Source organism: Kryptolebias marmoratus, linkage group LG14 (assembly GCF_001649575.2).
Source record: "Kryptolebias marmoratus isolate JLee-2015 linkage group LG14, ASM164957v2, whole genome shotgun sequence".
NCBI classification, from domain to species: domain Eukaryota; kingdom Metazoa; phylum Chordata; class Actinopteri; order Cyprinodontiformes; family Rivulidae; genus Kryptolebias; species Kryptolebias marmoratus.
Window position 1 is genome coordinate 14301195 of NC_051443.1, and position 23209 is coordinate 14324403.

At 44.9% G+C, this 23209-nt stretch overlaps 1 protein-coding gene across 6 annotated transcripts in view; it reads right to left on the reverse strand.

Annotated features, from left to right (window-relative positions):
• znf462 (zinc finger protein 462) overlaps positions 1 to 23209 on the reverse strand; it is a 51354-nt gene that overhangs the window by 6459 nt on the left and 21686 nt on the right. For 2 of the 6 annotated variants that reach the window (XM_037979273.1, XM_017407652.2), the window contains exons 2-10: positions 19305 to 19555; positions 13889 to 19104; positions 13620 to 13790; positions 10157 to 10581; positions 7784 to 7902; positions 7349 to 7537; positions 3198 to 3453; positions 2974 to 3113; positions 1055 to 1278 (exon numbers count right to left, since the gene is read on the reverse strand). In XM_037979273.1, the coding sequence (XP_037835201.1) occupies positions 1055 to 1278; positions 2974 to 3113; positions 3198 to 3453; positions 7349 to 7537; positions 7784 to 7902; positions 10157 to 10581; positions 13620 to 13790; positions 13889 to 19104; positions 19305 to 19515 (6951 nt within the window). In that variant the 5' untranslated portion in view covers positions 19516 to 19555. The remainder of the gene's footprint in view (positions 1 to 1054; positions 1279 to 2973; positions 3114 to 3197; positions 3454 to 7348; positions 7538 to 7783; positions 7903 to 10156; positions 10582 to 13619; positions 13791 to 13888; positions 19105 to 19304; positions 19556 to 23209) is intronic. The other 4 variants (XM_017407655.2, XM_017407654.2, XM_037979272.1 and 1 more) reach the window with 4 other exon arrangements.

The following is a 23209-nucleotide window of genomic DNA, read 5'->3' on the forward strand; positions in this document are numbered from 1 at the left end:
GTAATCATCAAAATTAAACGAAATAAACATTTGAAATATATGAGTTTGTATGTAATGTATGAATATAATATACAAGTTTCACTTTTTAAATGGAATTACTGAAATCAATCTACTTTTTCATGATATTCTAATTTTATGACCAGCACCTGTATTCCCTTTACCTCTCTGCCTCATCCGGGAGAAAAAAAAATGCTATCTTGCGCTTCATTTTAACCGGAACCTGTATATTCTTTCAAATAACAGCAGCTTCACGTCTAAAACTTTGTCAGTGAAAAGTCCAAAGGTAGCAGCTCTTATTTCCGTAAGGCGGATTGATCTGTTAGTGCTCGGAGTGTGACCTTTAACTGCTACCACATCCAACTTTAGGTCAATATCTGTTAAACCGATGGAGTTGTAGCCGTTTCTGTATTTGCTAAGGTTGTTAAAAAACTTGAAATGTGTTGGCTCCAGTGCTAGACTAACATTCAGTGATTACTTCTAAGGGTTTTCTTAAAAATCCGCCCACCATTTCGCCTGATATTTTTGCAAACAGAGCCACAAACAAAATTACAATAAAGAGTTGTAACAGAGTTGCAAGAACAGAATGTTATGTTAGGAAATCTGAACGTTTACTACAAATATCAGATAGAATATTTATATATAAAGGCTTAGCAAAAGCCGTTATCAGAGCTGTTCAAAAATGTGATGTTTGCTTTCTGAAAAGTTCCAGAAATGTGTGGATCTATTGCTGAATTTCTTCCTACTGGATCCTTAACTCTTTAAAAAATATATATCAAAACCCTCCTTCACAACACAAGATTATAAACCAAAATGCAAACTGGGCTTTCAAACATCTGTTCCTTTGATGGCTAACAGATGGATTTATGTTTTTCACAGTGAAGTAGCTGAATAATTAAATAAATTAACTTTTTTTTTAAAAAAAAAAAGATGATGTTACAGCCATAAGATCTTACGGTATCATTGCTTTTGCTAATCAAATCCGACTCTGCTCTTAAAACGGACGATCCTACGTTAAACAGGACAAACATGGCTGTATAAAAGTCCATCGACTGACTTTGTGCTCGAGGCGCAGGTGCTCCTCCAGCTGGCTCCGGCGGCTGCTGTCGTAGTAGCAGAGCTGGCACTGGTAGGGCTTGATCTCGTCGTGCTTCTGCAGGTGGAGCTGCAGCGCGTGGTCGCTGGAGCACGTGAACGTGCATTTGTGGCACCGGAACACCAGGCCCTCGAGGTGGCGGGATAGCTTGGAGCGGCTGACCTCCAGAGGAGCCACGCGCTCTTCTGGACGGAAGGAGCAGCAAAAGCAAAGTGGATTAAATAGAGGAAGAAAAAAGAAAAAAAAAAGAAGGAGTCAGATGCTAAAATGGCTGCAGGGCCGACTTTAAAACACAACAGATGCAAATGCTCTGCTGTGCAGAAAAGCCAGGCGGAGCGCATTAACTTCCTGGAGTCTTGACGTCACCGTGGCGTTGCCAGGCGACCAGGAGGAGACTCCAGGTCAACAAAAAGTGCCAAAGTAGCAGTTTCCCATGTTTCCAGCCTCCATGTTTATGTTGATGGTCGAGTTTTCTGCATTCATGAGGGGAGCCTAAATATTAGGAATGATTTTAAATGAAACGCAGCCCACCCATCTGTTATGATTTTAATAACAAAAATACACTTTATTGCCAAAAGTATTCCCTCACCCATCCAAATCCTTGAATTCAGGTGATCCAATCACCTCCAAGGTCACAGGTGTATAAAGTCAAGCAGCTAGGCATGCAGGCTGCTTCTACAAACATTAGTGAAAGAATGGGTCACTCTCAGGGGCTCAGTGAATTCCAGCGTGGTGCAGTGATAGGATGCTATCTGTGCAATAAGTCCAGTCGTGAAAGTTACGCACTACTAAATATTCCACAGTCAACTGTTAGTGGTTAATATAACAAAGTGGAAGCAATTTGGAACAACAGCAACTCTGCCACAAAGCTGAGGCGTGTAGTCCACAGAGGTCACCGGCGTTCTGCAGAGTCAGTAACTACAGACTAAGTGCGATGCAAAGCGTTGGATGCAGGGGTGTAAAGCACATCACAGTGGAGACATGTCCTCTGCAGGGACGAATCATGCCTCTCTGTCTGGGAATCCTATAGACGAGCCTGGGTTTGGCTGCTGCCAGGAGAACGGTTCTTGTCTGACTGCATTGTGCCGAGTGTAAAGTTTGGTGGAGGGAGAATCATGGTATGGGGTTATTTTTGAGGAGTTGGGCTCGGCTTCTTAGTTCCAGTGAAAGGAACTCTTAATGCTTCAGCGTACCAAGACATTGTGGACAATTTCCTGCTCCCAACTTTAAGGGAACAGTTTGGGTTGCCCCCTTCCTGTTCACCAGGGCACAAAGCAAGGTCCATAAAGACATGGATGTGGAAGAACTTGACTGGTCTGCACAGAATCCTGACCTCAACCTGACAGAACACCTTTGGGATGAATCAGAGCAGAGACTGTGAGCCAGGCCTTCTGTCCAACATCAGTGTCTGAACTCACAGATGGGCTTCTGGAGGAACGGTCAAAAATTCCCATAAACACTCCTAAACCTGTGGAAAAAATCTTCCCAGAAGAGTTGAAGCTGTCATAGCAGCAAAGAGTGGGCCAACATCATATTAAACCTTATTGATTAAGAATGGGATGGCACTCAAGTTCATATGCATGTGATGGGAGGCGAGCGACTACTTTGGCAATATAGTGATAGTTTTTCTAAAATAAAAGACAAACAAAAGCTGTAAATGTAGAAACTTTGTGAAAGAAGAATTTAAGGCAGAGATGCTGCCCTGGATAGCGTCAGGTTTCATTTTGTTTCTGTAGTTTTAAGAAACCCTAAATCTACACACTTGCTGTATAGTCCTACGAAATAAAACAACTAAATTTAACGTAAAGAACACTTTCCCATCAAAAAACTTAAACTGATTCTGCACAGACACGAAATTCTGCATTAGTCACGAAGCGTACCTCTGTGCAGAACGATGTGGTCGATCATGTTGCTCGTGTGTTTGGTGTGGTAGAGGCAGAGGGGGCAGCGCAGGTCTTTGGAGATCTCCTCGGGCGCGTTGTTGTTGTGACCCGCCTCCACGTGCATGGAGAAGTTAATCCTGAGACAGAATAAAAGACGTCCCGTTTAGCATTTCATTCGGAACACGGCAAAGCGCAGCACACACGACAGTCGCGCCCCTCACTTGTTGCACGTGAAGAAGGCGCAGTCCTTGCACTTGAAGAGCTTCTTGCCGCCGTGGCGGTCCCGGTAGTGCCGGCGCAGGCTCTGCATGTATCCGGAGCTGAATTCGCAGAACTCGCACGTGAGGACGACCTCCGGGCGGCCGTCGCACCCGGTGAAGCCGCCGAGCTTGGAGATGGAAGACATTTGGCTGCGGGCAGCCAGCTTGTAGTGACTGAGCTGCTGACGCACGTCCGCTGGCTCCAGATACGACGGGTCTGGGAGAAGAGCGGAGGAGAAAACAAGAGAAACAGCGAGTGTTACCACAGCTTCACCTGTGCAAACCACAGCTTTACCACGTTCAAAATGTAGCATCAGCTTGTGATCGGCATTGTACACAGTGTGTGAAGACTTCATTTTTATCACCCACTGCTGTGAGAGGCGAGCAACAATGTACAGTAATTGCTTGCGTCTGTTTGGGGGTCTGTTAGATGAACAACTAGACGGATTCGGATGAATCATTAGATGGCTGCGACAGCTAACTGCCCACAGAAAACAAAAAAATGACTTTATGTTAATCAGTTCAACAGGTATTGAGCTAAAGTTTGATGTGGTAGTAACTGAGCATCATCTCTACTATATACTCCTGCTGGATCCTGAGCATGGCAGATTTGATGGAATTAAAAAAAAATCTCCTTTTTACAAAAGTCTTTCTAGACTGATTGATTTTTTTTTTATTATTATTGACTGCATTAGATGTCTGGCAGTATCTTTGTAAAAAAAAAAAAAACAGTTCAAAAACAGACCAAATCGAAGCAGGGCCTCGTGTTGCTTTCGAAACACGCCGTCATGGCCTCCTCCTCCTCCTCCTCCTCCTCCTCCTACTCCTCCTCCAAACCTCGAAGCTGTTCTGCCAGACTCCTCTCTGGTGGCTGGGAGTGCACCAAACCCATTCAGGAGATCGGTCTGAGCCAACCTTTGCACCCTTAGATGGTGCATCATCGGGGCAAAGGTCGCCATCAGGAGCGACGCGAAAGGTCTGGACGCGCAGCGCTCGGATCAGCCGTGGCGTTCAGACAGTTGCTGATTGGACTCGAGGAGCTTGAAGTGCGCAAAACAACAACTTAAAACACAGTGGCCGCCACTGTTTTGAAGTGCTGGCATCACCAGTCTACTAGAAGAAAGTGAGATTTATCAGAGCAGTTTGGAGGCGGAGGCGGCGTTTCCCGCAGACTCAGAACTCTGTTATGGCTGACAGGCAGCAAATCTGACATCGTCGCCCGCTGTCGCAGGCTTAAATGTCCCACATGATGGGCATTCTGAGCTTTTTGTATTTTACCGAGCAACACAGTCAGAAACCCTCTGACTTCTTTTCTCTTGTTCCCTGGAAGGTTTTTATGTCTATATTGGGTCAATTGGGGCATTTTTTTTCCTCCATTTGGATGTTTGACAGAACCATTTATTGATCCCCCCCAAAAAATTGCATTTTTACTGGTTCCAATACGACTGACTGCATGTATGGGAAGGAAGAAACGCCCCCCTCCCTCCTCGCTTGTACAGAAGTCTCAGTGTGGCTGCCTTCACTCGCGCCCTCCCCAATCCCTCTCTCATGAGTCTGTCATATTAGTGATCGAGCTCATATTCTCGCCCTACTTTGAGCCTCCGACACATTAATAAATAAACCCAAGTGACACTAATAGAATATGTATCCATGTGAAAAACGCCTCGGTCAGCACTCCCGAGTTGAAGGAGGCGCGCAGAGAAAGAAAAAGAAAACTCTTTTTAACTTGTAATTTTTGAAATTCTTAAGATCCAATTCCGGATTTTTTTTTTACCCACTTTTTTGCAGAAGAGGCAGAGAAATTTGCAAACAATGCTTCAGCTGATTCATGCTTTTAATATCCTCTGAGTGTTGTGCTGATTTATAGAGCCAAGACCCCGACAGACAGACAGACAGACAGACGGAGAATTCTGCAGTTAGGTGGTGAGATTTCTCCTTAAAACTTGTTCAGTGCTCTGCATGAATAGGAGGGCCATCCATGCATTAGAAGAGGAGATAGATGCCTCTCTGAGTGCTTGTCAACCGGTGGTCCCCGGGACATTTCCGGCCCACGTGCTCGTTCCGTCCGGTCGCAAATTATTTAAGCATAAATTGCGCAAACAAGACGAGACAAATCAGCTGAAGCCCTGCTCAGAAGAGGTTAATGACAGCAGTGCATTAGCCAATCAGAGCAGAGTTGCCACAGTAGAAAATGTTGGAAAGCTCCAAATATCCTTGATTTTAACAGGCCGTGCTTATTTATTCCTAATCTGAGCTAATTACAGATATTTATTCATCTTTGACTGAGCAAAGATATCTACAAAACGTCCACTTTTCAAATTTACCCTGGTTTTAGTGTCGATTAGACTTTTTAATTAAAAATGCTCACCGGGTTTTCGAATTTCAAACGCTCGTATTTGTTCCTTAAATTTATTTTGCATCATCTTATTTAGCGTTTATCACGGGATTCACAGTTACACGACACTCTTCATCAAAAATAAAAACTCAAAATGGCACGAGCAAATGGCATCCATTTAAGAATAAACTAAAGAATGTCAATAATTACTGCCCTCTACACTGGATGTTTCGATAAACCCTGGTCCTGCAGCTAAGTTCGGTGATGACCTCTGCTCCAGACTGAAGAGACGTGTTGACATTGCTGTTTTGCTTCATGTCTGACTTGGAGGAACTGGGGTTTAAACTCTTCCAGGTCACTTTTCAGAAAGTCTAGGTCAACGCTGGTGTAAGTGAAAAGGCTACCAAAAGGTAATGTTCACGACCAAGAAAAACAAAACAAAAATCAACTGCTTCAGTGTGAATTTTAGGTGTTCGGCTGCAGGTAGCAGGTTTGGCACAACGGGGAGACATTCAATCTGTCAGCTCTGCTCTCTCTCTCTCTCTCTCTGTCTCAGAGCTTCATTTGTCTTGGTGGTGCACAGCTGACAGCGGCGGATGGCGCGCTGAGGAAATCTGCCCAGCTTCAGCTCCGGGGAAGATTCCACAGCTCCAGCAGCAAGGTGACAGCTGCTGCCAAAAAATAAAAAAAAAGAGTCTGCAAGCTAAAGCCACTAACACGCCCCCTAAAAAACACCTAAAACACGACATCGCGTCAGCTTACAGCAGAGGTGCCCCTCAGACTGAACACATTCTGCAAAAAGGAAAAAAGTGTCAAAGTCGGCGCCGATGTCTTAGGTGAGCCAATATCTGAAAGGATCCCATTCATTTTGGGAGTACAAATGTGGCTATTATATTTCAACTGCCCACACATTTACAGGTTTTAAATGAAAGCTGGTGTGTTTGTAGTAAATATAGAACTTCATATATAAGTTTAGTCACAGATTTAAATAATACACTTAGATGTGTACGTTTTTGTAGTGAAAATTATTACAAATTTAGCTTCAAAATATTTCAAAATCAAGCCTTTTTCAAAAGCAAACACGCAGCGAGTCACCCATCGTTTTGTATATTTATAAAACCTAATACCTTTATGATGATGACATTTGACAGTTTTGAATATTAAGCCAATTTGCTTTCAAGCTGGGTGTAAAAAAACAACTTATACCCTTTAGATTGTTGTAAATCTAACACATAATACAAGCAGTCAGGTAAAAATACTTCCTTGCAAATAAAAGTTTTCATAGTTCAGTAAAAAGTTAATTAGTATCAACAGATTGAAGTAGTTTTAAAACATAACAGATGCATTAGCAGCATTTTTTCTTAAATAGAGCTTATTTAAAAGAACTGAGGGTTGGTGAACTAAAGGAGCACAAAGTGATACAAGAAGCTTTTTTTTTGTTTTGTTTCTGGGCTGAATGAGGCACGAGATAATTTGATACCACTTCAAAATAAGGGTACCCCTAAAAATCTTCTATAAATAGTTCAATTTGTATCTGTTTACAAACCTATATATAAAGCATTATTAAATAATTTATAAAAGATACCCTTATAGTAAAGCAGCATCCATAATTTGACCGCTAATGAAACTTTAAAGGGTTTGTAAACATTGCCGCAGAAGAGTTGGCGACTCTGATGAAACGCAGCGTGGTCCAGCTTTTCATCGCAGTGGTGAAATCGTGACTTACGTAAAACGTTCACGGCAAACAAAGCTGCCAAAGACCCAGGCGAGCGCTTACCGTCCGGGGCCAGGTGGGCGTGCTCGGCGCTGGCGGCCGCTCGGGGGGCCCTGATGGCGGCCTGTGTCGCCGCCCGCAGCTTGTGGAGGGTCAAGGCCTCGCCGTGGTCCCTCAGGGAGTGCTCCTTCAGCTGGCTGATGGTCATGGTGGAGAACGGGCACGACAGGCACCTGTACGTGTGCTGCTCACCTGAAGGAGAATTTCAAAACAAAAAAAGGGGCGAGACGGACGTCAGTTGACTGTTGCAGATGGAAACTGCAGAACTAGTTTGGTGAGCCATTCGCTGATTTGAATCTTTTTTTTCCCTCTGGTAAGAACATCTTGTTCAGAGCATGACATCTTCATGTACTGATGACAAATGGGAGGCTGCTGGATACAGCTGTAAGGTCTGACTGAGAGTATCTGTGTGTGTGTGTGTGTGTGTTCTGGAGTTACCTGTGTGAGCCTTGTGCAGGTGGCTCTTCAAGCGACTCAGGTAGGCGGATTTAAAGGGACAGAGCTTGCACTTGAAGGGCTTGTGGTGACCGTGGTGGGACTGCACGTGCCTGTCCAGGCTGCAACGACACGAAACACGACAAAGGTTGAAGGCCGTACTGCCATGCAGGCTTTCGCGCCAGAGCATCAAAGTAAGAAGAAATGATGGTGTGTGTTGCGCGAACGTCAACAATAACAATACGCGATCTCATCGTGGGACATCACGCTCAGAGTATGTGTTTTGGGTGACTCTCAGCTACTACTACCTCAAATTACAGCCTAATATCTGTAAAACTGACTGAGTTAAAGCCATTTTTGTGTTAGCATATGTCAATTAGCTGTGGCAGCCATCTTGAATCGGACTGACTCCAAAAGTGAATCAGCTGTAGATGTACATCCAGGGAATAATTCCTGAAAGTTTCATTAAAATCCGTCAAGTGGTTCATGAGATATTTAGCTAACAGACAAACAGAGCTGACTCTAACAGGTAACGATACAGTTTTGAGCAAATATTTCACTCAATGAGTAGCACTTGGACTGTGACTCATTGCTACGACCAAGCCAAATTTTAGATCAGTATCTTTAAAAACTGACTGAATTATAGCCACTATTGTCTCTTTATAGATCAGTTGGCTGTGGCGGCCATCTTGATTTGGAGTGGCTCCAAATGTTAATCAGTTGTAGAGGCACATCCAATGATAAATCCCTGAAAATTTCATTCAGCTCTGCCCAGTGGTTTATGAGATATTTCGCTAACAGACAGATATGGGCAAAAGCATTGGACTTTTGGCAGCGGGCATTTAAAAAAAAAAAAGAGGGGATGAGATAAGAGGATAAAAAGAGCCCCCCCCACCCCCCCTTCAAAAACAAAAAAAAGTGTTTATCTAAGTTAAAAACAGGCATCCACACATTTCCTATGAATGCATAACGAGGAGCAATAGCGTGAACTCATCTACCCACAATCCCCTGCAGGGAACAAGTGTGTTCGTGCCTGCAGGGACGTTGGCTGTGTTTTTAATGCCAGCCTCCGAGGTGACATGGGGAGTGCTGCTTCTTTCTGGGTCAGGGCACATACAGTACAGAGGGATTACACCTGGGAGCTCAGAGGAGATGAGGATTTCTCTCTCTTTCCACCGCACCGCTCCCCGTGTCGCCGCGGCGGATAGAAACGAATCACACGACCAAAAAAAGAAAGAAAAAAAAAAAACGCTCCGTCTGGTCCTCGCTGTTTGTCTTTCTCTCCTGGCGGGCAGGAAACCTCCGAGAAGATTGAAGATTTGGGGGGTGGTGATGGTGGTGGTGGTGGTGGTGGGGGGGGATTGAGATCATGTAAACAGGACGAGGTGTTAAACGGAGCTCGGGACAAAACGAGATCAAACAGCCAGGTGAGCCGAGGAACAGATGGAGGCGCCGGCGCGATTACGGACGTTCAAAACCGAGCGTCAAAATGGGGGGGGGCGGGGCTAAGTTTGGGTGGTCTCGTCTGTTTTAATCGCCTGCTGCTGAAGGCAAAGGGGGGAAGACTGTGTTCAGTTGTCTGTCTAAATATCTGATGAACAACTGGATGAAACGCTCTAAACGTAATTACTGGATGTACATCTGCGACAGATAGCCTTTTGGAGTCGACCCCCGTTCAAGATGGCCGCCACAGCTAAGCAAGCTCAGAAAGCAGAAAAATGCCTCTAACCGAGTCAATTTTACAGCTACGGCGCTAAAATTTGGCGCGGTGGTAGCTGCGATTCATTCCTACCTTACGCTCCAAGCCCTAAATGATTACACAATATCTGATTTTAAAAGTTTGCCGTTAACTGTTGGAGTCAGCTTTGTCTGTCTGTTAGCAAAATATCTCACTAACCACTGGACAGATTTTAATAAAACTCTCAGAAAGTAAGCATTGGATATATGTCAACAGCTGATTGACTTTTGGAGTCAACCCGTTTCAAGATGGTCGCCACAGCCCGCTGACCTTTGGAGACACAAAGAAGGCTGTAGCTCAGCCAACTTTACAGATATTGAGCTAGAATTTTGTGTGGTAGTAGGAAAGCTAACAAATCTAACAAATCTCACATCAGATTAAATTCAGATGACTAATAAACAGTTATGGCTTCGTCTCAGTCTCTGGCATGAAGGGTGGTGGGCGATATTCATTCCTTCAAAACTGCCAGGCCTTTAAACGAAGTGAACACAATTAAACAAAGCTGCAGCTGTAAATACATCAGGAGTGAGTGGACGGGTTGCATTTAAAGCAAAGGGTTCTACCAAGTTGTGATGTTCCGGGCTCTCAGGTACTAACCAATCAGAGCGGACGGGTGCTCGGCGTTCTCCTGCACTTACTTGTGTCTGAAGGGGGAGACGAACTGGCAGTACTGGCAGCTGTACTTGTCCTCGCGGCTGAACAGAGCCATGGCCGAGTGGCTCCTCTCGTGGGACCTCAGGCCCTGCATGGACATGAAGACCCGATCGCACTGGGGGCACGGGTGGCCCCCCGCCGCCAGCCGCTGACTCAGCTGGCCCTCCAGCACCACGGCTCTGGCTGCGGCCACCAGGGCCGCCGACCTGCCCTCGACGACCTCCGCGTCGGGTTCCAGGCTCTCCAGTGCGACGGCGTCCTCGTCGCCGCCGCCGCCGCCGCCGGGGGCTGTGGTCGGAGCCGCGGCGGGGATCTCCACGCCGTTGGCTTCGGCTGCTTCGTCCTCGTCCAGGTCGCCGTTAGTCAGGCTCTTTGAAGGCGGGGTCAGGAGGACCTCACTGACCTCCTGCTGCAGAAGCAAAAAGAAGTGTCATTGTTCAGCAGCATGTTGTTTGTGTGAACGCACTGACTGCAAACATGTCAACATTTTATTATTTTCTACTAATTATTTCTGAACCATTAGCCCAACCACCAAAGGGGATAAGCCGGCCTCCATTATAGTTCTGAAAGCCTCTGTAGCCCCCCCCCAATCATGTTAGTTTAACCTAGATTGATATATAATTTTCTTAGAGAAACACAAATTGACACAACTTCTTTGAATCAGAAATAATGTTTCAATAATTAGCAAATAATAGTTTTTGTTTTGACATTTTAAACCGTGTTTTAACTTTTTTTTTTTCCTGCCTGGTTTGGAGTCTGGCATCAACAGCACTTTTTTATGTTAATGAAAAATGAAGGCGCAAGCAACACTTAATTATCTTCCTAACACCTCAGGTTCGGTGCAAACATCGACCGCGAAGCTTCAGCTGGAGCTGCTCCTCGCTCGCTGCCGGCAGGAGAGATCAGCTCACGAATACCAGACTTGAATTCAAAGCCTAAAATGCAGCTCTTAAAAAAAAAAATGTTTTATCACCGAGCCAAACTATAAGCCTTTCTTCTGACTAAACAACCAAGTTAGCAACTTTCCACGTCTTTGCCCAAAAGCAACACAAAGCGCCTTCCGAATCAAACCTCTTTATCTGTTTCTACCCCCTCCACCTCATCTCCTGCAGTGCAGGCCGCTCGCTCTGGCCCCATCACGAGCAGACAGACAATCACCATGACTTTTTTTTTATTGCCTGAAGGAAAGCCATTCTTTCTGTGGAAGGACCTCACCCTGCACTCCATGCGGTCATAAATAAGATGTGGCATTAACAGACCCAACCTAGCCATCCAGTCCCTACGTTGTCTCTCAGAGCGCTCCTCGTTCATCTGGTTTAAACAAAACAAAAACAAATAAAAACAGTGCACTTTCTGAATTAAAACACAAAAACGGAGATGCTGCTCAATGAGAGGACGGCGAGCAGCCATCTCCCTGTTGAGCACGACTTCTGACAGGTGACCCATTACCGCGGTAAACGCAATTACGGCGGGAACCAATACACGCCTGAAATCGAGCCACTCATTTTTGCAGTAATAAAAGCGAGTCCTCCTTTGGCTGAAGTTGAATCCGTCTACCCAGGAGCCTCTGCCTGCGATAAAGAAAATGTAAAAACCCCAACTCCATTAAACAGATCACTGCAGTGCCAGGGAGCTGGAGGCGGGGGGATGAGAGCCAGACAACACAGACCCACCAAGGACAGAGAGAAAAATGGATGTTTCAGATACTGCTAGGAGAAGTTGTTCTCCTCGTTTTATCACGGCAGGAATAAATATTGAAACTCTCAGCACACGTCTTGGTGTTGTGTGCGCAGTGGAAGTCATTTTACTTGGAATTTGTCGCTGGGATCACTGAGGTTGGTACAACAGGAAGTGATGTAACCTGAGCAACATGTGGACTTCCATGCACTCCTAACAGAACATAGACAAACGGCTTTATAAAACAGATTCTGTCTAAAGCTACTGCTAACATCTGTGCTGCAGGGGAGGGGAGGGGGGGTTTCTAGGGGAACTGGTCCAAGTCTTGGGTGTTTTTATGTTGTAAGGAGAACTGAAATTAAACGAACTGAGTTGCAGGGTTAGCTTTTCTCAGCTACACAAGGAACTCGCAGACACCCCTGAAGTTCTCACTCTTCGATCTCAGACATCCTGCAGCCTCTTCCTCTACACTGAGACAAGTAAGGGAATAATATATGGATATTACTAATATCTATATTGGACTGCGTACAAGAAAACAAGGCGTTTTTTATAAATCTTTTTGATTCTTTAGATCAGCTGTCCCCAGCTCCACAGACCGGTTCATTATCAGACTGTATTTTCTCGGACCGGCCTTAAAAGGTGTGGCAGATAAATACAACAAAACAAAATGATATGACTGGCATGAAAACAGGGGTATTTTTTAAAAACATAATAAACATAAATCCAACATGTCCTCGCAGCTTTGTTAGCTGCATTATCAACATGAATAACATCCTCTCCTCCCCCTGATGTTCTCTGTGTTTAAACACGCCCTTCAAAATAAGATACACCACAAATATAAAGTGCACAAAGAATACAACAAGTGGGAGCCCTGTGCCTGTTTCTCAGTAACCAGACAGTCCCATCTAGGGCTTCCAGAGACGTTTGTTTTTTACTCATTTTGCTGCTTGTGGGTTTGTTTTTAGCGGTAACGTATAACGTGACCTAGATAAGCGTTCTGACACGCATCAAGAGTGAGTCATAGACGGATGTAATGGAGACAATCTCATCAGTTTTCAAAATAAATGTTGTTCAGACTCCGAAAAAAATAAAAATAAAACGGAAATACTCTAAGTTCATTATTCTTTCTGTGTGGCCCGGTACCGAATGTCCCACGGACCGGTACCGGTCCGCGGCCCGGGGATTGGGGACCTCTGCTTTAGATGACATAAATGAGCCTGTTATCTCAATAAATCAACGTGTGTATGACAGGATATTTATGGAAAAGTTTGGTTTAATTTAACCACCTTTGATTTCAACCTTTTAGCTAAATAGCCAGCATGTCTGCGTGAACGTGTCGTTAAGTTTTAACAGAAGAGACCAATTCTTCTTACAGTAGACCAACTCCCTTTGCTCTTTTTTTAGCCACAATGTTTTCAGACGTCCCGGTGGCAGATGCAGTGGCTAAAAGCATCGGCGCTTCCCCGTTTTCTGTCTGACACCATTGAGCTAAAATAAGTTGCTGCAGTTATTAAAACACCATCTATGCCTGCTGGTGCAAAACTCCTAATGCTTGATAACAGCAAGTAAAAATGTCTCAATTACGTAACAATTAACTTGTTAACATGAGCATATCGGGATGCCGACCATCAACTCATGATCTCAAGATAACAGCGTTAAAGTAAAGCCAAAAGGGATCTTTTGTTTTTTTTTTTGTGAATGATTCACTCTTGTGTTATGTAGAAGATTTTTTTGACATGACGTGAAGGAAAAGCTTGCCGCTCTAACTACCTTAAAGAACAGTGAAACAGGTCGTGCATGCACCTTGACGTGGCCCTCTTTGACTTCTCCGTACTGCACATGCTTCCTCAGGTGGTTGCAGATCGCTCGGAGGGTGGAGTGGATCTCTGCGCAGAAGTTGCACCTGAATCCCACGGGGGTGCTGTTGTTTGGAAGGCTTTCCTGAATACGGGAAAAAAACGAACACAAGGACACCCAATTTTATTCACCGCTCTTCTCTCTTTAATTTACAAGTTTTCAGAGCGATCAGCACAGCTCACCTTCTCGGGTTTATTCTCCGGGAGCTCCCCGGTCTTCTGCTTGCTGAAGAGCTGCCTCCTCCTCTCGTGCCTCATGGCCCGCTTCTCGAACTCCTCGTTGTGACTGAGAAGATGCGTAGCCAGAGCAGGCAGATCGATGAACTTCAGCTCGCAGTGAGAACACTGGTAGTACTCGGTCTCTTCATCCTCGGGTTCAGACGACACTAAAAAGTCCCTCTTCAGGTCTATGCTGTGGTGGTCGTTGTAGTGCATAGATAGCAGCTGTCCCGTGTTAAAGGACAGCCGAAAGCATTTCAGACACTTGAACGGCAGCCAGTCCGTGTCGCTGTCCTGCTCTGGCTCGAGCGGAACCTCCACCTCTTCTTTCTGCTCCTCCTCCTCCTCCTCCAAAGCGCTGGCCTGCTCTGGCTCTTTGGCATAAATGACGGTGAAGTAGCGACCAAGCTTGCTCGAGTGCTGCTTCTTGGGGAAGACGCCCGGGTGGCGCTTAATGTAGTGTGAGACGATGCTCTTCCGGCTGAAGGCCTGGAAGCCGCAAAGATTACACCGCCGCCGCTCCACGGCCAAACGTAGGTCTTCGCTCATTTCCGAGCACTCCGCCTCCAGTGGCGGCTGTGCCAGCACTTTGCTGGGCTTCTCACTTATGGTCTTGGAGGCGGCCAGACAGTGAGTGTAGTAGGCGTCGATATCGTGCCGCTTCTGGTAGTGGGCCGCCAGGCCTTTGCGAATCGGGTTCGTGTAAGCGCACAGGGCGCACTTGAAGACGTTATTTTTACCTTCCGGCTGAGCGCGCACGTTGTTGTGCTTGATACGGTAGTGGCGAGCGATGCCCTTCCTCGTGGAGCAGAAGTACTTGCAAAGCTGACACTTGAACACAGCGTGCTTCTCTGTCTTATTGATGGGTAACTGAGAGAGGGCATAGTCCAGTTCACTCACCTCCTGGACTTTTGCTGTGCTTGACATATTACTAGCGCTGCATTCGGCTACCGGCTCTGCTTCCTTACCGGCAGAGAAATTTGTCAGCGATGGCGCGAACATATCAGAGGCCGACTGATTGTGATATTTCTCGTAATGGACTTTCAGTTTCTCCAGTGTCCCGTGCGTGTACGGGCACATTTTGCATCTGTACGCGCCGTAGCCCTGCCTCTGAGTTTTGAACTTGTCGTCTCCTTCGTGCAACTCCGAAATTTGCTCGACGTCATCCGCAAAGTCCTCGGCAGTGACTTTCACCAGCGGGTGCCGTTTCTGATAGTGAGTCAGGACCCCGTGAATGCGGGAGTTCACGTACGGACAGTGACGGCACTTATACACAGAGCTGGGATTGATGTCCGCCTCCTGTGCAAAGTCTGCAGCTTTTACTTTCATGCCTGGGTGCTTCTTGCCGTAGTGAGTGAGGAGACCGTGGAGACTGTTGTACTCTGACAGACACACGGTGCACTGATAAGGATTATTAGAAATGGAAAGGCGTGGGTGAGAAGGGTGAAGATTGCTTTCTTGAGGTGGGGTTGCAATGACGAGTGCTCCATCGTCAGGCTGGCAATTGAGAGACGCGTGTTCGTTGGCAATCTGCTGGTGGATGCTTTCAATTGAGCCGTTTCCTTTGATGATATCCAACAGCACAGATTCATCCTCTTTAATAGCCCAAGGGTGGACAGCCTGATAGTGACTAGTAATGTCCCATATGGTGCAAGCCTCAAAGGCACAGTCTTTACATTTGTAATGTTTAGTTTCCATATTCCCGCCCTGTTGGGTGGTTTCAGGCCCTGCCCACAGCTTGCTGGCCATATACGCATAATCCACATTATGCTCAGGGTGGCGTCTTTGGTAGTGAAGCAACAGGCCCTGGGGATCAGAATGAGAGTAAATGCACCACTCACAGTGATAGCCAGCCTCCAGGATGCCATCTTGGTAAGCCCAGTGTAAAATGGTCATGGCTGTGGCTTTCACAGTGGGGTGCTCTTTCTTCAGGTGCTTCTTCAGAGCGTAGACGTAAGGGGTTGTGAAGGAACAGTGTCTGCACTTGAGGGAACGCAGAGGCATGGCATTTTCAGAGTCGAGAGGAGCCGAGGCTGCCGCGGAGGAAACGCTGCCCGACTGGACCATCTGCGCGTGCTCACGCTGACTCCGAACGACTGCGGTGTGACGACGCACGAGGTCAGCGTTGGCCTTGGTCTCCCGGTGCTTCTTCTGGTAGTGGATGAGCACTCCTTTTACAGTGCGGTTGCCATAATCGCACTGTTGACAAAAAAACAGCTCGTCTTCTCCTTTTTCACCGCCCCCTGTTTTGAGACTCGAGTTCTTGGAACCATCGTGACCGTTATTTTGAAACTGCTTCAGAAACTGTTTGGGAGTTGCAATTTGCAGTTCATCCATTAATTTCATCAAGCCAGGAGTGGGAGGGCCATGTTTGATGTATTTAGCTGTCACTTTCACTTCTGGGTGTCTTTTTTGATAATGAACCAACACACCAACAACAGATCTGTTGCTGTACACACAGTGTTTACAGTAGTACATGTCCTCCTCTGATCCATAGGCTGCTGCGTTTGATTGTTTTGGAGTGGACGTAGACATGCCAGGACTGAAGGAAGAGTTGGCCGCAGGCTGCGACTGATCCACTGAAATCACTTTCATAGTTTTCTGTATGCGAAAATAAGACGCCTTCTGCTCCGGATGTTTCTTCTGGTAGTGGACCAACACCGAGTGCATGTTGGGGCTAGCGAACGAGCACACGTCGCAGTCATAGACGACCACGTTGCCACTCACGCTCTCTTTGAAAGATTCCGCCTCGGCACTAGTTTCAGGGGACTTGGGGACAGCTTTTTGCACCGGACTTGAGGAGGACCTGGCCACGGAACTGGATTGGGTGAAATTCTTGGGCCCAGAATTTAATATTTCCCTCAGAGTTTGCGACTCACTGGTTTTGTGAGTCTGCTCTACAATATAGCTGGAGAAGATCATGGCATTGTTGATCTTCACGGTGGGATGCATTCTTTGGTAATGGGGCATCAGGCTCCTGACGTTGGGGCTCGTGTAGGAACAGAAGCGGCACATGTATAGCAAATGCGGTTGGTTGAAGTTGAGCACGTTGCTTGATTCAGGATGGTGATCCATGTAGTGTTGGTGCAAATCGTTGTAATTCGTGTACTCAATGTAGCACTCCAAACAGCGAAAGACTGCACTCTGGTCTTCTGGGTCCAGGATGTACTTAAAGCTGAACTTAATGTAAGGATGCATCCTCTGGTAGTGGGTGCTGACACTTCGAGCTGATTTGTTGTGGTAATCACAGTGTTTACAGTAGAAACGGGTCATTCCAGGATCGTCTGAATAGTCCATGCTCTCCTGGGCGATGCTGTCACTGATATCGGCTGAGATATTTTCGCTATCGTCCGAGAGAGTAAGGGATATAGGAATGCTTCTATGCTTTGATTTGGGGTTGCTTTTTCTCTTCCCAATCCTGCCTTCGTGACAGATTGCTGAATCTCTAAGAGGCTGTTGTGTGTTGTAAGCAAAGATGGGATTTTTGTTGTCATGGTTTCTTCTCTCATCAGCACCGACAGCTTCTCCAGCGTCTTCATCATCTATGTCATCCAGATTTATAATCATGTCCTGCTGGCTTTGGCTTATCTTACTTTGAAGGTTACTGGCAATTTCATCGATTCTAGTTCTCTTTTTGACTGAGGATAAATCCAAAGGCAAGTCATTAATGGACTTCCTGGCTCTTTTCCCCGTAACTAAGGGCTTTTTGGTGGCGAGTCCTAAAATGGGTGTCTGGGTTTTTTGCAGAAAGACTGGAGAAGCTTCCACTTCCGAATCTGGCTGGTCAGTCATCTGACTTTCAAAGACAGTAGAATCTAGGTCATCACAGTAGGAATGCTTGTGCTGCTGGTGGACCCTCAGCCCTTTCAGCGTGGTGGTAGAGAAACTGCAGAGTGTGCAGCGATGAGGGTTCTGCTGGTCGTTCGATGTGCTGGTTGTCTTTTTCCCATTTACCCTGGAGCTTACGTTTCCCCCATTGATGGGCTCTGTGGCACTGTCATTTTGAGGTTCTGGACTATCGCCTGTCAGATCCAGCGTGTCTAAATCTGTGGGGTTGTGGCTCTGCTTGTGCGTGCCTAGTTTCAGAGGGCTGGTGCAAATGAACGGGCATTCATCACATTTATACACGGTGGTTTTGCCAGAGAGGTGAATGTTTTCGATGTGGCGCGAGATGCTCCGCCTGTGCATGGTGAGGAAGGAGCAGAAGGGGCACTGAAACCGGTTCATGAACTTTCTGAAGGGTATTCCTTTAGTTTCCAGTAATTTGTTATCGACATCAGTTAAAAGCTGCTTTGCATCCGCAGACAGGGTCCCAGTGTAGCTGGGGTCATCTATATCACCCAGTTCTTCATCGTCGTCATCATCCTCTAAGCTGCTCCTTGAGTCATCCTCGTTGGCTGCAGCAGCCTCCATATCTGTGACACTGTTGGGGACATCACATGAGGCAAACCTCTTGGATAAAATAGAAGAACCTGTGCTGTTGGGCGTAACTGCACTGATCTGCGCGTAATGAATGGAAGAAATTTCTGTGACTGACTTTTCCAAGGTGTCCTCTGGTGTTTTCTCCACCGAATCCTCATTTTCAGTAAAAATCCCCTTTGTTCTAGTTGGGCTTTGGGAAGATGCAGGAGAATCTGCTTTGGGTGAGCTCCCACTCGCCTCCCCATCTAGTTTTTCGGGGCTAGAGAGGATCTTGACCTTTTCACTGTGCTCCTTTACCATATGACTTGTCCAGCTGTCCTTCTGGTCAGTCTGAAAGTCACACCACTCGCAGAGAAACGTTCCCTTCGCAATCAGGCTCGCTGCATCACATTCCTCCTCACTCTCGATGTTCTCCGGAGCGTCTCCCGCGCCGGCGGCAGGAACCTTGTTGTGATACATCAGTTGGTGTTTTAGTATCCTTGCTTTGCGGGGAGACGTGTACGTGCAATACTGACAGGAATACACTTTCGAGTGATCATTGTGCATTATTACAGTGTAGGTGGGCTGCTTGGAGGTCCCCGAAGAGACGCTTGCATCCGAGTCTTCCTCTGTCACGTTGTGCACCTTCTTGGTGTGATTTCTAAGGAACGATTTTGATCTGAAGTAACGGACGCAGAACTTGCATTGGTAAAACGGTAGAAGGGTTTCAGCGGTCTGCTTTTGTGAACTTTGATTGGGGCCATCAGCAGAGTTGGGGCCTAAAGGAGAGACAGCACACAGAATATATTTTACAAAACAGAAAAGCATAAGCATTTTGTTGATATTATTTGAATAATTTCTCACTACTCAATAATATACACGAGCACTCCGTGGTGATTAGTCATTTAAAATAAATCAAGAAGTGTTTCTTAATCCTCAACAAAACAACAGCAACATCTGATTACTGTGGTAAGCATACTCATTCCAGCTTTAGCAGGCGCATAATCCTTGTCCTCCTTATCCTCGTTTTGCTCTTCTTCCTCCTCGTCCTCATCCTCGTCTCTCAGAGAGTAAGACTCATCGGCATCCGAGGGCTGCAGGAAAGCAGTGTGCACCTCCTGAATGTGGGTCTTCAAGTCATCGTAGGACTCGGCGCGGAAGTCACAGCCGTCACACTGCAATACCTCCATCACTGAAAAGGGCGAGAACTCCCTGGAAAATCAGGGAAACCTGCAAAGAAAAGAGAGAACTCATCAGGACATGTAGGAATGTTTTTTTTTGTTTTTTTTTCCCAAACACTCCATGTTAGTTTCTTTAAGTGAACGAGTTAGATAACGACGAGCTTTATCATAATCTTAGATGATTGCAAATGATGGTTCCTGCTGTGAACAATGAATAATCAAGTGCGAAATGTTGACACACTTTTAGGCATAACAAGTAAGACAATCCACCCAAAAGAACATAATCCTTATACGTGTTTTTTACTATAAGATGTTTCTCTAAAGCGTAATCTCATTTCCAACCTTTAAAAAAACCTGTCCAATGTTTATCTGTAAAAAGTTAAAATGTTGGGAAACTTGTATTTTTTAAACAATGTTTACATTGTTGTGATTTTTAAGGGTTGAAGACATGAAATGTGACTTCATTTTTTAATTTTATGAAGAAAAGAGATGATGATAAAAAGAAAATACAATGATATTATTGTAAAGTGACAATTCAGATCTTCTAAAGTGAGGGTCAGTGGAAGTGTTTTTAGCAGTTAATATCCTACCTGTTGTAGATAGCCCTTTAAGTAAGTTCAGTTTTGAGGGGAAAAAAGTTCAATAGACCTGTTTCACAGCCGACATTTTCATGTAAAACAGGAGAGAAAACAAGGGTGCGTCAAGGGCTGCATTCCATTTCTGTAGCCACACGTGCTGGTTGTTCTTTAAAAAAAAAAAAGCTAACAAGAATTTTTCTAAATGGAATGCAGCCCTTCCTAACACACCTGATGTCCCTTTTGTCTGCAGTGAAATGTGAAATAGGCCTATTCTGATGAGCTAACGGCTAGTCTGAGTGAGGTCGAGACCAAAGTGGACTGCGGCCATCTTAAAAGGAGGTTATTTATTAACGTAAATAACCTCCTTTTAAGATGGCCGCATATACAGTATACAGTAATTTGAGAGTGCAAAAAGCATCAAGTGAAGCCTGGAAAACATTCTGCACAAATGTTTAATACTAATGCCAAAAATATGTTTATTTGCATAAAGTTCCACTTTATCCTCTTCTGTCTTGGCCCAGCTCAGACTAGCTGTTAGCTGGCTAATGTGGCCAGAATAAAACTCTTTTCCTCCAAACTGGGGTTGTTCAAAGAGCTATGTGCTACTGGTAGGATATTTATTGTTTCGGACCTTTCCACAGAACCCAACTCCCAAAGATCTGAGCTATCCCTTTCATAGCTTAATCAAAAGATTTCACAGAAAACACCTGCCTTAAACTAAAGAATGGGGTCATTCAGAGGAATTCATTCAAAATTATGGAACATCTGAATAAAAAAAATGATTTAATTAGGATAACAGTATGGTTTTATTAAAAACAAAACTGGATGAACTGTCAAAAATGTCTTTAGGAATGATTTCTTTGGCTAAAATATTTGTCTTGAAACTCTGATACCCTAACATGACATAAAGAGAAGGATTCAACAGATGCAGCAGGTTCAGGTTTTTTCTTTTTTTAAACACTGCATTATTCCAAGAACAATGGAGAGACTGAGGACGGATTATGGCTTGATTTGTCCCATTTTTTACCTTGGGATAAGCAACAGCTGGAGAGCAGCCCCACAGCTCGGTATTTAGAGCAGACTATTCCATCTGATTGCATTAACTGCTCTGAAGATTGAATAAACCAACTAAGAAATGAAGGTTTTATGCCTTTGAGCGCGTCTCTTGTACGAAGAAGCACAGGAAAGTAGAAGCTGCTGGCGTGACGTTCTTCTAGGAGCGACTTTCATTTTGTCTTAAAAACGCAGAAGAACTTGAAGCTCACGCAAACTACTGCACAGGAAGCCAAAGGGCACCGCTTACAATCCTGACTCACAAATTAAAAACTCATTCATATAATCTGAGCTGAAGAAAAACCAAATCAAAGACGTTTTTCTGAAAACCCGTTTTAAAAAAGGGCAATAACTCCAAATCTACAGGCTACACGCACAACTAATCTTGATTTAAGAACTTTAAAAAGGAGCTGTGGGGGGAGGGGGGGGAGGGGGTGAAAATGTGAATTTGCTTTCGCAAAAATGAGCTCTCTTCTAGTGGAAAGACCTCAAGTCAGAAATAGGAAGAAGAGGTTTTCTATACAATTTAAATTCTCCTACAGCGACAACAAGAACCCACCCCCTTTCAGCAATCAGAAATAGTGCAGGTCTAAGGGGTACTTGTGCACAAGCTTCAATTTCCAGAGTTGGATGCAACATCCATCTTTTCTATACATCCCGAGTACTGAAAGCACTCCATGACAGACAGGAAACAGACAGGAGACACTTTGGGTGGAAAAAACCCCCCCAAAAAAACACAACATCAACTGCGAGGTAATAATGGCCTTTTCCTTTAAGGAGGGAGTGAACTGCTCCAGGTTATCAGAAAAGTCGTGAAGCGGTGGAAAAGAAATGGTGGTACAGCACAGACATACAAATATCAAGGAGGGAGGAAACCGAACTTGCAGCATCAACATAAAACTCAGTTATTTAACAAACGTGCTCAGACAGAAAGTGTAGTTACCAAAAAGGTACGTTCTGATATGAAAAGGAGGAACATTTGATGGAGACAACACACCTCGAACTCATGCCCCGCCTAAAGTTTGTACAGCTGGACAACAACTACCACGAACACAAGCTGGAGCTTCCAGTTCGGTCCTCCTCCCCAGATGCCTCCAAAATAATTTGTGGGTAGCTCCAAGAACTTTAAGTGATTTGATTTCTTTAATCAAATAAAATCAACTCTCAGCTGGCCACAAACGTGTTTGCGGGCAGAGGAATCTAAGAGAGGTGTTGGGTTACTGTGCGTTCAAACCTCTTACTGGTTTTTAAATAAAAACCCTAAAAGCGTGCTGCCGATTGAAAGTCACAATCAAGGTTTAAATTTAAAAAAACAAGCGCTCAAATTTGTCATGTCTGAACAAGGTCAGCTTTGAGTTCGCCTGAGATATTTTTCCTGTATTTTTTGCCAAGCTTTCATCTCATAACCAAACAGAAAAAAAAAACCTAACTTTGCAGCGATGTGATGTCATCGAGCGCACCCTGCGGTTCAAACATCAACCACCAAGACTCGTTACAGTGTCCAGGACAGGAACCTTAGAATTGAACAGATTCGAGGATATCATAACTTTATCCTAAATGGACGACATTTGTCATTCATGAAACACGACTTTTTACTCCTCAAGGTGGAAACTTCGAAACACGGACGGTCTAAAGTAAAAACAAAGCGCCACCTTTCTGAGAACTATATCATCACTACAAGCATTCATTTGCTTGTTCCATTAATCAAAGACCAAAACGTTTGCATTGCTTCATAAAAGCATAAAAGGACTCGCTGTGAAGTCTGCCATTCATTCATTTATTGTTCTTAAAGAAAAAATAAAAACTACATTGTGTTTTATGTGTAGAGCACGACTATCTAACTAAATCTAATCTTACTTTTACTCAAACATACCTCAGCCTTGTACCTTGTGCTGAAATCACAACATCAAGCTGCAGCGTAATGCATAAAGTTAAAGAGAATAATCTGTTTCATTCACATACAGCGTCACATTCAAAGAAAACACTTTGCAACGATGATTAAGATGCAATAAGTATACTATTTAAGCCAAGCTGTTACAATATTCTAAAAGTAGGTACGTAAAGTTTGCAGT